The 13,681-nt window shown below is 36.9% G+C and overlaps 1 protein-coding gene and 1 non-coding gene across 2 annotated transcripts; both read left to right on the top strand.

The window, feature by feature from the left end:
* The first annotated feature begins 206 nt into the window (after positions 1-206).
* TRNAH-GUG lies at positions 207-278 on the top strand. The gene has a single exon. It is a non-coding gene; the product is annotated as a tRNA-His (tRNA).
* A 148-nt stretch (positions 279-426) lies between these two features.
* On the top strand, positions 427-8,724 carry LOC115971892 (DNA replication licensing factor MCM7). The gene is made up of 15 exons (XM_031091994.1): positions 427-645; positions 725-792; positions 1,101-1,160; positions 1,276-1,499; positions 1,999-2,176; positions 2,443-2,565; positions 2,781-2,870; positions 3,447-3,589; positions 3,866-4,043; positions 4,364-4,555; positions 4,867-5,039; positions 5,212-5,415; positions 6,035-6,200; positions 6,699-6,920; positions 8,245-8,724. The coding sequence occupies exons 1-15, from the start codon at positions 609-611 to the stop codon at positions 8,347-8,349; spliced, it is 2,163 nt and encodes a 720-aa protein (XP_030947854.1). The 5' UTR covers positions 427-608; the 3' UTR covers positions 8,350-8,724.
* The last annotated feature ends 4,957 nt before the right edge of the window (positions 8,725-13,681 follow it).

Genomic DNA, 13,681 nt, shown 5'->3' on the forward strand with positions numbered 1-13,681 from the left:
ATATAATATTACTTCTTTAGGTGTAATTTTTACCCAACTTATTTGTTTAAAGCCGAATAAAATCAAAACGCAGACAAGCTCTTACAATAAAATACAGTAAAATTTTGCTCAATGCTACCATAATGGCGTCGGATCAGGCAAGATGTGCGTAATGTCACCTAGCCTTATATATGAATATATTATCTTTGTTACTACAAGACAACAGAGTGGCTGTAGTTTAGTGGTAAGAATTCCACGTTGTGGCCGTGGAGACCTGGGCTCGAATCCCAGCAGCCACACTTTATTTATTACCTTTTTTATATTTTATACTGCTGCTAATATTAATTTACCTCTGTTCGTTCCCTGACCCGTTTTTATAATTCGGGGCCCCATGTCCTCCGATTCAATCAGGAGCGCAAATCATAGCTCGAATCCCACCATAATTTTAATATGCCACGTTACAGCGCATCAATGACTCTAGCGTAGCGTAGCCTATACCATACTTTTTTTCCCGCCAAATTCTTCTTCATCCTCTTCTTTTGCCGCCAAATCCCCCACTCACTCTCTCATTTTCACAGCCACTCTTCTTTCTCTGTCTCTGTCTCTCTCTCTCACTCTCAAGCTAAGCCATGAACACGAAGGACCTCGATTTCAAGGCAGACAAAGGTAACCAGCCCCCTACCATCTCTCTCTCTCGCACTCTGCAATGGATATTTCCTAATAATTTTAAATTTATATTTCACAGTTCTGGCGAAGGAGTTCCTTTCGAACTTCGCAGATGCAAATGGCGAAGCCAAGTATATGAACATCCTTGTAAGTCTCCCTCTTTTTTTCTTTTTCCCTCCCAAAATGCGAATCGAAATTTGAAAACCCTAGATCTCCGTTTGGCTGCTATGGAAGTGAAGTGAATAAACCAACCTTAAATTTTCACTCTTAGATTTGTCTTTATCTCGAACTATATTTACCTCAAAATCACGCACATATTATCTGATAAATAATAGATTATGATAAATCACACAAATCGAGCTTTGTTAGTGGGAAAAAATTAAAATTTTAAACTTAAGAATGATTAGCAGCTTGTTTTACACGAAGATTAGCCCTGATTTTTCTTTTCATTTCAGCAAGAGGTTGCCAACCGCAAATTCCGAGCAATCCAGATTGATCTCGAGGACTTATTTAATGTAAGATTCTCTCCTTCTTTTTTCATTTTGAAATTCATCCATTGATATTCGTTTGATTTTTTTTTTTATTTTTAAAACCCTAATTTTTGTTTTTGTTTTTGTTTAAAAAAAATAGTACAAGGACTTCGATGAAGAGTTTCTCAGGCGTGTTACTGAAAATACGCGGCGGTATATTGGGATTTTTGCTGATGCGATTGATGGTCTCTTGCCGGAGCCCACGGAGGCCTTTACAGATGATGATCATGACATATTGATGACACAAAGGTCTGATGAAGGGACGGAGAATATGGACGGTTCTGATCCACATCAGAAGATGCCTCCAGAAATCAAGCGCTACTTGTGAGTTGAAATGCAATTGTCCCATCTTTTTCAATTTGATCATAACTTCAATTCTTTAGCATAGGTATAATCTATTGTTTGCAAATGGAGAAGTTGTATGGTTTGAGTATCATAGGATAGAATTCGAAGTAAGGATTTAGAAAATCCATTTTAGTCTATTAGTTGTTTGGCTTACATGTGTAACATTAGGTTAAGGTTAGTTGGAGTGAAAATTTTCATAATAGGAGTATATTTAGTCTTCTTTGATTAACATAAGTCGGTAAGCCTAATTCTAATACGGGTTTGTGAAATATGTTTGTAATTTGAATAGGATGAGTAAATGTTATTAGTATCATAATGCTGATTGCATATCTACCATTCACTCATTTCTAAATGTAATGCAGTTCGTCGTTTAGTTGTGATTTATTGATTAGATACTCTATGCATCATATTTGATTCAGTAGAAACTTCTGTGAGATAATAGCAGATATAGTTAATTGATCATTCGTTTGTGATGCAGTGAAGTTTATATAAGAGCATCTTCAAAGGGACGGCCATTTACAATCAGGGAGGTCAAGGCTTCATACATTGGCCAACTTGTAAAGATATCCGGTATTGTCACGCGTTGTTCAGATGTTAAACCATTGATGCAGGTAGCTGTGTATACCTGTGAAGATTGTGGTTTTGAAATTTACCAGGTAATTGTGCATCAATTTTAGTAGACAATATCACATTAGAATGACATCATGAGTCTCTCACATGTCTGTATAATTACCCTTCCATCAATATTATTTTTGTTCTATTTGAAATTTTACTACTGCCACATCTAGCCCAAGCATTTTAAAAAATTGTTCTTTAGTTTTCATTCCCTTTCGGTGGTACAGAGTATTGTGGACTTTAGATGCTACTTGTGTCTTTCTTTTGTACCTTTAGTTGGTTCATTTTTCTTTTTTGTGCCATACAGGAAGTAACTGCTCGAGTTTTCATGCCTCTGTTTGAGTGTCCATCCAAACGCTGTTATACAAATAGAGCAAAGGGGAACCTTATTCTGCAACTCAGGGCGTCGAAGTTTTTGAAGTTTCAAGAGGTTTTTAATTTATACTAATTTAGCCATTAAGAAAAGAAAATTCATGTTCATAACAAGTAGGAATTCTCTGTGCATTTTTTTTTTTAATTTTTTTAAATTATGCCATAGCTACACCATCTTCTTCTTCTTCTGCCTCTTCTTTTTTGTGTTTGTTCTCATTCAATAATGTTTATTTACCTTTGGGGTGATACTGTTTTGACATGGTTGAATTGCAGGCCAAAATTCAAGAGTTAGCGGAACATGTTCCAAAAGGCCATATTCCACGGACAATGACTGTCCATTTTAGGGGGGAACTCACAAGAAAGGTTGGTTGTCTTTTATGTCAATTTTTGCTAGCTCTTTCAAGGGTGAAAATTTTTGGTTCTTCTTAAAGCTAATAAATCAACATTCAACTCAGAAGCTGATATTGATGTGGATTAAAATATCATTTACCTTTTAGCGATGGTGTGAACAATGAAACAAGTTTTTGTTACTTCCCTTGCAAGCAAAGATAGAAATTTGTTGTAAATGATATATTGGAAATGATAGTGGAGAGAGAAATCTTAGAGTCTGTTTGGGAACAGCTTATTTAGCTTTTTGCTGAAAGTATGCTAAAGTATATTTGTACCTTGAAAAATTTTGAAAAAGTGAGAAAATGTGGGAAAAAATGAGGTTTTAAAAAGCAGTACATAAAAGTTTAAAAAAGCTAAAAGCTAAAAGTTGAGCTTATAAGCTGATGTCAAACACACTTAGTTTCCATTTTTGCTTTCTTTGCTTGGAGTGGAATATTTTTGTTTGTTTCTTTCAGGAAATGCATGGTTGCATATAGTGATTTCCCACTTATAGGTTTTATGCTGATAATTTCTTTACATCTTTACCTGTGTCTTTTTGAACATTATCAGGTGGCTCCCGGCGATGTTGTTGAATTGTCTGGGATTTTTCTTCCTATTCCATACACTGGTTTTAAAGCAATGCGTGCTGGCTTAGTTGCAGATACTTACTTAGAGGCCATGTCTGTCACACATTTCAAGAAAAAATATGAGGAGTAAGCCATTACTTAGTTCTCAGTTTATTTTATATTCCTCTTAAGATCTTAATTACCAGAAGGCACTTGATTTGACCAAATTATCCTTTTCTCATCCATTTGTACCATCTCCAACTGAAGTTTTTTCCCTTACCTCTGTCTACCACCTCCAATTATGGATAGGTTCTTTACGGCAGTTCTTGCTAAACTTAAAACTATTTTTTCCCTGCTAAGATAACTTTGTCAATGGTTAGAGAATTATGGAACTGCTGTGTACTCAGTTTTGCTCCACTGCAGGTATGAACTTAGAGGAGATGAGGAAGAACAAATTGCACATTTAGCTGAGGATGGCGATATTTATAATAAATTGTCTCGATCGTTGGCACCTGAAATTTTTGGACATGAAGATATCAAAAAAGCTCTACTTCTTCTCCTTGTGGGTGCTCCTCATCGGAAGTTGAAAGATGGGATGAAGGTAAATGAATCATGTTACAGCCTGATTAAAACAGCCAAGGTGGCTTGGCAGGCTAAATTTTTCTTATCAATTTCAGAAACCGTCATTAGGATATAATGGAAACTTCCCTGGCAATTTGTAGTTGCAAGCAAAATGAAAGATAACCATTCTTCCATCCTCTCCCCAACCCTGGCCCTCTGTGACCTGGCTATTATGGTCCCTCTCTGTGGTTATTCAAATCAAGTATATTATGTTATGCACATGTTACAAACTAATATAACTAGGCTTTATCATCATATAACTAAACTAAAAAGAGTTTGATATTCTTCCCTTCATCGCAGATTAGAGGAGATTTACATATATGTTTGATGGGTGATCCTGGGGTTGCAAAGAGTCAACTTCTTAAGCACATTATTAATGTAGCTCCCAGGGGAGTATATACTACTGGCAAAGGAAGCAGTGGTGTTGGTTTAACTGCTGCTGTTCAGAAAGATCCAGTAACAAATGAGATGGTCCTGGAAGGAGGAGCATTGGTGAGACAAACATATTTTTTACTTCCATCTTAGTTGACACTCATATTTCACTTATACTAGTGGGAGATAGGCAGATAGCATATAAAGCTCTGAATACTTGTGGCCCATATGCATGGTGTCTGAGTTATATGTATGGTATCCAAAAATGGTACCTGTATCTGTTAGTACCTTTTGATCTGAGACAGGAAGCATGTGGTGGTTTCATTAAATAACTGAACCACTAAGATATCATCACAAATTTTTGCTCTCCTATCTGGTTGTTTTTCAAGGATTTATGGGATTCAATGCAGAAGTGTTGACTTACATTTCAGGTGCTAGCAGATATGGGTATATGTGCTATTGATGAGTTTGACAAGATGGATGAATCAGATCGAACAGCAATACATGAAGTTATGGAGCAGCAGACTGTCAGCATTGCCAAGGCTGGAATTACTACATCTCTGAATGCAAGAACTGCTGTTCTTGCTGCAGCTAATCCAGCGTGGTACAAATCTTTCTTCTATTTCTCAATAAATTTTTACTGTTTCTCTTCTTTTACTACACACTGCTCTTATAGGTGGCTTTTCTACTGCTCTTATAAGCTGGTATGTATCAGGGGGAAACAAAACTTGTCTGTATGCAAATGCTTAATGGTGACTTTATTTGTGTGTGTGTAGGGGAAGATATGACCTCCGTAGAACTCCAGCTGAAAACATTAATCTTCCTCCAGCCCTTCTATCAAGATTTGACCTTCTGTGGTTGATCCTGGATCGAGCAGATATGGACAGCGATCTCGAAATGGCTAGGCATATTGTCTATGTGCACCAGAATAAAGAATCTCCTGCTCTTGGGTTCACTCCACTTGACCCATCTGTTCTTCGGTACATCTCACTATTGCTTTTATTATGAAAACAAAATAACGACTGAATCTTAGGAGTGCTTTGCTTTAAATGTATATACCTAATCAAATAACTTTTAAATTATTACAAGTCTTATTCTAACATATAATGTTGCTGAAAAAGTCATCTAATGTATCTGTGCATCAACTTTTAGGGCCGCTCTATCAAGATTGTTTGTGTAGGTGTGATGCTTATAATGCTGTGCATATTTTGTCCCAGTGTTTGTTAAGCTGCTTTCATTTTAGATTGTAGCAAAGTTTGTCTTATGGTTAACAAGAATTTGTGTAAAGGCATATGATGAGTAAATATGCTTTTTATTATTACTTCTCCTTGTGCCAATACATAGATTTGTATTTCTAAATTTAGTTGCAGCAATATTCTGCTTCCAAGTTCTTCAGGTTCACCACCAAGAGAGGCCTTGATTTTTTTCTGCAATTTTTAAAATTTTTTTATCTTCCTCAGCAAAATTCGTGTTTAATTTAGAGTACAAGCTGACTGCCCTGTGTGTGGATCTAAGACACATGTTTACTCTAATAGTTTAGTTCATCTACTTGTTAGTATAACTCTTACCATACTTTAAAAAAATTGTTTTCTCCTGTAGTGCTTATATTTCGGCAGCAAGAAGAGTGTCTCCCTGTGTCCCAAGGGAACTGGAGGAATATATTGCTAGTGCCTATTCCAGCATTAGACAAGAAGAAGCTAAATCCAGTAGTCCTCATTCCTATACAACTGTGAGAACTCTGCTCAGCATTCTCCGAATATCAGCTGTAAGTCCTGATTTCACTTATATTAAATGGACTTCTAGAAAATGTTGTTTATTTGTCAAAATGGTGTAATGCTGGCAGGTTATTAGGTCCATGGAAAACCAGACTTTTTAGGTATAGATCTTGCATGTTGAACTTTTTATTTTTATTTTTTCTGAATACAGACTATGCCAGATTTTAGTTAGAAAGATTATTATAAATTGGATTTGTATATATTGTTCGAAGCAAATAAATTGGTTGGACTGGTCATCTGAAAGCGTTGTCCCTCAGGTGAAGCTATAGATATATGTAAGGTTTAGAAGTTTTTTTGACAAACTTGTTTGATTATATTGGTTGAACAAGCTTTACGTTATTAGTTGGAGGTGTTCAATGTCACCCATAGGTTAGAGCCATTGAACAAGCATTTTCCTGGGTGGTTAAAGGGGTTATATGTCGAACAATTGTATGTTCATCACCTGAATTAGTACAGTAACATGAAAAACTGATTTAACTTGTTTACAGGCACTAGCAAGACTCCGATTCGCTGATATTGTGGCTCAGAGTGATGTGGATGAGGCACTTAGGTTAATGCAGATGTCGAAGTTCTCTTTGTACTCAGATGAGCGTCAGAAATCTGGACTGGATGCTATCTCTGATATCTATTCAATATTGCGAGACGAAGCTGCTAGGACTAACAAGATGGATGTGAGCTATGCCCATGCACTCAATTGGATTTCTAGAAAGGTTTGTCTTCACAATTCCAGGGTTGAATCCTGTCTGCAATTGTGTATTCTCTTAGAAAGTGAAGTAGTATCAGACTGCAACAAGAATCAGTGCATGGACCAACCCAGCATTATCATGTCAAAATAAATTAGAACATAAATTAAAAAGAAAGAAATATGAACTCAATGAAAAATTCAATGCCCATTTTTCATTCCATTCAACAAAAGACAGAATGGTTTCAAAGACAATTTTTTAAAAGTAATTATGGGAAATATTTTAAGGGTTGAATTAGGTGGAAAAAGGGCTTTGCCTGGTTTTCTGTTGCTGGCTCTGGCAGGTCAGGTGTGTACGAAAAACTACAATTCTAGATGACTCATTCTTCCTAACCTTTTGCAAATCACACACGCGCACATGCATACATATCTGAGTGGACACTAGTTAAAAAAAATTTACTTTCAATCTAAATGTTTATGAAATAAAGGGATTTGGGAAATGTAATATTCTAAAGTGATTCTTTTATTTTGGGAATCGTAATATTTTAAAGTGAGATTCTTCTATTTCTTAGAGCATTCTCATCAAGAGTTTTAGAATTTTTAGCATTTAGCATCTAAAAACCTAACTTTATAGCATTTAACACATCACTTTACAATACCCCTAACATCAAAACTTCTATTTTTTTTTACCATTTCATTTAAATATTTTTTATTTTTTTATTCTCTCTCTCTCTCTCTCTCCCAGAGCAGAAAAAGAAAAAAAAAAACCTTCCATCCTCAACCACTAGCCACATCCACCCACCACCACCACAAACCTCCATCCTCAACCATGACAGCCAAATCCACCTGCAACCACCACAAACAACAGCCAGATCCATTGGCCACCCCCCCCCCCGACCCACTACCCAACCACCCAAATCGGACCAACAAACCACCGCACCATGACCCAGGAACCAATCAGTCCACAAGAGAGAGGGAGAGTGAGAAAGAGGGCAGAGAACAGGAGGGAGAGTCCGAGAAAGAGAATGAGAGTGATGAGAGTGAACATGAGTCTGAGTCCTAGGAGAGAGAATTAAAAACATTAAAAAATTATAACATCTTGCTACAGTGCACTCTCTTTTTTGAGAACTCATTGTAGCAAGATGTCAAATTTTTTAGCATATGGCATCTTTGATGTAGGTTTTTGTGGTTTCAGTTGCTAAAAATAGCATTTTAGCATTTATAACACTCTTGATGAGAACGCTCAGTAGCTATCTTGGGTCACAGTAATGCTTCTGTCCCTTGAAAACCTACCAGTACTTGTCCTCCTGAAACAACAGGGTGCCTGACTGCAAATGTTTTCATTTGAACAGGGATACAGTGAAGCTCAATTGAAAGAATGTTTGGAGGAATATGCAGCCTTAAATGTGTGGCAGATACACCCCCACACCTTTGACATCCGATTTATTGATGCCTGATGTGGCCTTTTGCTTGTTTGTAAAATCACTTAGTGGTGGCACGTACTTTCCAGAACATAGGAATGGTCTTTGATCATCATCATTTGAAGATTAGTTGGCGGGAAGCTTAAAAGATATATTTGGCATATGCTGCAATTGAATTTAACAGAACATTTAAAGGTACCTTTGATTATTAGAGTGACATAGAGTTTCGTATTTAAGCATCGGTGGCTAGATTCAGTATTGTATCCAAATCTGAAGTTGGAAGCAGTTGTTAGTTTGCTTTGTTTATTAGGCATTAGGAAAAAAGGAATCAAATTTTTATTTGTATGTGACTTAACTCTTTCTGTGGTGCAGCTCAGGGAAATGTGTTTTATCAATGAGTTTGTGATTGCAGCAAGTGAATCAGTAGAGTTGTAATCTATGATTATGATATGCACACGTGAAACATGTGCGCCACCCAGGATAAATGGGATTGTGGAACCAATTCTTTGGGGCGGGAAAATGGGCTTTTGTTCTTATTATTTATTTATTTTTTTTAAATCTAACATAATGTCCTTATTTTGAAACTATTAAGTATCGTGTTCTTGTTTTTGAAACTTGACTTTAACCAAGTCGAGTTCTGTATAAAACTTAATATCATCAAAATCGAGTTAAATGTAAATTTTTAATTGAAACTCAACTTAAGCAAAATCGAGTTTCACTTAAATTCTTTTTTAAAATTAAGTAGCAAAATATGCATAGAACTCGATATTGTTAATGTCGAGTTCTACCTATAACTCTATAGTTTCAAAACAGGGATATTGTGCTAATTTTTTTTACAAAATAAGGGTAAAAGCCCACTTTCCTCCCAATTCTTTTGGCTTCTATAATTTGTTGAATAAAATAAAAGGCCAAAAAGAGAGATCATGCTGCTGTGCCTTGACTCTTACATACTTCTACCTTGTGTTACAGTTTCATGTGGTGTCCGTGTGTTTGTTAGATGTCCTAGAAAATTTGAGATTTGAATTTTGCCATGCTTCTTACGGCTATTCTTTTCTCTATGTATTATAGTAAGTTGTGAAATGGCTTAGAGTTTTTATTTTTTATTTTATTTATCATTGTTGTTTGAAATTAATGTTGCCTGAAGCATGGATCTTCCTAATTTCCTTTCAACTTGCAATTAAAATGAGAGATAGAAGCAAAGACTAGAGAGAGGTCATAGTAGAAATCCAAATAAAAGAGGCATGCAAATTTTGTAATTTTAATGTTTGGCATAGGGGTGGCAAAATCAATCCAAACCCATTTGTCCACTCAAACCCACCCAATTATTAATTGGGTTAAATGGGTATTAACCCAATTAAACCCAATTAACATTAATATTTATTGGGTACCCAATTGACCCAATTATGATCCAACCATCATTTCTACAAATCACCCAACTCTAAAATGCCCCAAAACCACTAAAATTACCAAAATACCCCCTCAACCTAAAAAATGACCAAAATAACACCTAAACCTTAAAATGACCAAAATACCCCTAAAACCTAAAAAAAGACCAAAATACCCCTTAAACCTAGAAAATGACCAAAATACCCCCAAAACCTAAAAATTACCAAAATAACCTCAAAACCTACAAAATTACCAAAATACCCCCCGAAACCTAAAAAATGACCAAAATATCCCTCGAAATCTAGAAAATGACCAAAATACCCCTAAAACCTAAAAATGACCAAAATACCCCCGAACCCCAAAAAATGACCAAAATACCATCAAAACAAAAAAAAAATTGCAAAAATACCCCCAAAACCCAAAAATGACCAAATTACCCCCAAAACCTAAAAATTACCAAAATAACCCCAAAACCTACAAAATGACCAAAATACCCCCCAAAACCAAAAAATGACCAAAAATACCCTTGAAACCCAAAAAATGACCAAAATACCTCTGAAACCCAAAAAATGACCAAAACACCCCCGATATCCAAAAAATTACCAAAATACCCCCGAAACCTAAAAATTACCAAAATCCCTTTGAAACCTAAAAAATGGGCAAAATAACCCCAAAGCCTAAAGAATGACCAAAATAACCCCAAAACCTAAAAATGACCAAAATACCCCCGACATCCAAAAAATTACCAAAATACCTCCGAAACCTAAAAATTACCAAAATCCCTTTGAAACCTAAAAAATGGGCAAAATAACCCCAAAGCCTAAAAAATGACCAAAATAACCCCAAAACCTAAAAAATGACCAAAATACCCCCGAAACCTAAAAAATGACAAAAATACCCTCAAAACCTAAAAAATGGCCAAAATAACCCCGAAGCCTAAAAATTGATCAAAATAATCTGGAAACCTAAAAATGACCAAAATACCCCTGAAACCTAAAAAATGACAAAAATACCATCGAAACCTAAAAAAAGGCCAAAATAATCCTGAAGCCTAAAAATTGATCAAAATAATCTAGAAACCTAAAAATGACCAAAATACCCCATAAAACTGTAAAATGACCAAAATACCCCTTAAACCTAAAAAAATTACCAGAATACCCATGAAACCTAAAAAATGACTAAAATACCCTCAAACCAATAAAGTGACGCAAATACCCCTAAACCTTTGAAATGACCCAAATAAACCCAAAACCTCTAAAATGGCCACAAACAACCTGAAACCTCTACCCTAAAACAACCAAAATACCTCTAAATCTATAAAACGACCAAAATACCCCTCAAAATATCTAAAATGACCAACATACCACTAATCCTATAAGATGAACAAAATACACCCGAAGCCTCTAAAATTACCAAAATAGGGGTTTGGGGTATTTTGGATGTTTCGAGGGTATTTTTGTTAAATTAAAGGTTCTAAGAGTATTTCAGTCATTTTGTGGGTTTTGAGGGAATGTCACTAATTTTTTAGGTTTTAGGGGTGTTTCGTTAACTTTTAGATTTTTGGGCCATTTTTTGTAATTTTCTAGGTTTTGGAGGTCGTTTAATAACTTTTTAGGTTTTGGGGATATTTCAATCATTCTTTAGGTTTCAAGTTATCTTAGTCATTTTTAGGTTTAGGGGGTATTTTGGTCATTTTTTATTTTTAAGGAGTATTTTGGTCATTTTTTAGTTTTAGGAGGGATTTGGGTAATTTTTTAGGTTTAGGGTGTATTTTTATCGACTTATAGGTTTAAGGGGCATTTTTGTCATTTTATAGGTTTCAGGGTATTTTGGTCATTTTTTAGCTTTCAAGGATATTTTGGTCATTTTAAGGTTTAAGGGTTATTTTTGTCATATATTAGGTTTTAGGGGTACTCTGGTCATTTTTTAGGTTTCAGGGGGTATTTCAGTTAATTTTTGGGTTTCGAGGGTATTTCGATCATTTTTTAAGATTCGAGGGTATTTTGATCATTTTTTGGTTTCTAGGTTATTTTGGCCAATTTTTAGGCTTCAGGGTTATTTTGGTTATTTTTAAGGTTTCGGGGGTATTTTGGTCATTTTTTAGGTTTTGGCGTTATTTTGGTTAATTTTTAGGCTTCGAGATTATTTTGGTAATTTTTTAGGTTTCGGGGGTCTTTTGGTCATTTTTTGGATTTTGGGGGTATTTTGGTCATTTTTAGGTTTTGGGGATATTTTGGTAATTTTTTAGGGTTCGGGGGTATTTTGATAATTTTTTATATTTCAGGGGGTATTTTGGTAATTTTTTGGTTTCGGGCGTTGTAAGGACTCAATTGGTAACGACCCATAATAATGTTGGGTTCGCACGTAAAAAGGCCCAAAACAATATCACTTATAGAGCGTGGGTTTGAAAGGCTAGGTCTTGGTCACCGAGCGAGGGTTAATCGTCTTGTTCGTACAGAATTAGGCCGTGTTCGCTCGAGGAATCTTTCTCCTTGAGGCAGTCTGGGAGGCTCTGGTTCTTAGCCTTTTTTCCCAGCCTCTTTCTTGGGGCATCAACCTTCACATTATATAGCCCTTCCTAGTTGATCTTAGCCCTCCACTTGTTGATCAGGCAGGTACCTACTTTAGTACCCGTCCTATCAGCTGTCCCTCCTTGCTTTTTGTTAATTGCGATGATTAAAGTCACCATGTCCATGTGTCTTTTCTCATTAACATGGTTAGGACGTTGGCGGGTGCATTTAATGCGGAGGGGACGTATTTACCCTGAACTAGTTTCGCACCGTACCCCCACGTGGGTCTCATTCTACTCGCATCTCCTTTAAGGGGCTTTTTGGGGGCAGCTTTCAACAAGATGTTGCTCTTCCTTTCGAAGTCTTGGAGTGCCGAGGATAGGGTCATCCTCGGTTGTGCCCCCGGCATTTCGGCCTTTCCCCATTCGTCCTCGGCAAATACCCTCCTGGGCATGGGCCCTGGGCCCTAGTAGAGCGTGGGCCGGATCATAAGTTCCCTGGCCCCACAATAGCCCCTCAAAATCCTGCTATCTGGCTCCTCAGACGGATAGGAGGGTTTTGATGACATCAAACATCTGTCAATGCCTGTCAATCCTTATCACCTATCGGTTCCCGAGACTCTTCGTTTGCCCAAGACACGTTCCTGGAGACTTTGGAAGGTGAAGCGTGGCCTCATTAAATGCGGGCGGCTTTGTGTTTCCCATATTCTACGGCATGATGGAGATCTAACGGTGGGGATTCCTTGGCCTTTATAGGCGGGAAAATTCGTGCAGTTACTCTCAATAGGAAACATAAATGTTTTTTGGAACGGATTTGTCTCTTCAGTTTTGCACTTAAGAGTTCTAGCGCGTATACCTTGGGTTCATCTAAATTTTCGTCCAAACTCAAGTCTATCTCCAGCACAAAAAGCCTGTCCGAAGCGTCTTTCCTCTTTTCTGTAAGTTCCCTGCCTCCATTAACTCGTGCTTTTTCTTTTCTGGGTTTATTTTTTTTTTATTCCCTTTCTTCTCTCGTCGCTGGTTGAGTTTGTTTAGTAAATCGTAGAGATGGCTAAATTGAGACTGAGGAAATTAGTCGATACTGAAGAGGCGATGAAAAAGTTCATCGCCGATTACAGGATTCCTCCCAATGTAAGTCTGAGACATTGTAAGATGAGGGAGTGGTACTATAAGAGGGAAACGGGCGAGGTGGTAATTCCCGTCCTCGCCTTTGTAGAGGGGGGTATGAGAATCCCTATGGGGCCGGTAACAAAGGGTTACCTCAGGCACTTCCGATTAGCCCCCACCCAGTGCACCAGCAACATGTTTAGGATTCTGGGTTGTGTGGATGCTTTAAACGAAAAGATGGGGCTAAGACTGACCCACCATGACGTGAATTGGTGCTATAATCTCCAAAATTTGAAGGGGAAATCCTACTACATGAAGATGAGAGACGAAAGGGTTCGACTAATTCAATGCCTCCCTGATTCCAAC

The sequence above is a fragment of the Quercus lobata genome, chromosome 12 (assembly GCF_001633185.2).
Source record: "Quercus lobata isolate SW786 chromosome 12, ValleyOak3.0 Primary Assembly, whole genome shotgun sequence".
NCBI lineage: Eukaryota > Viridiplantae > Streptophyta > Magnoliopsida > Fagales > Fagaceae > Quercus > Quercus lobata.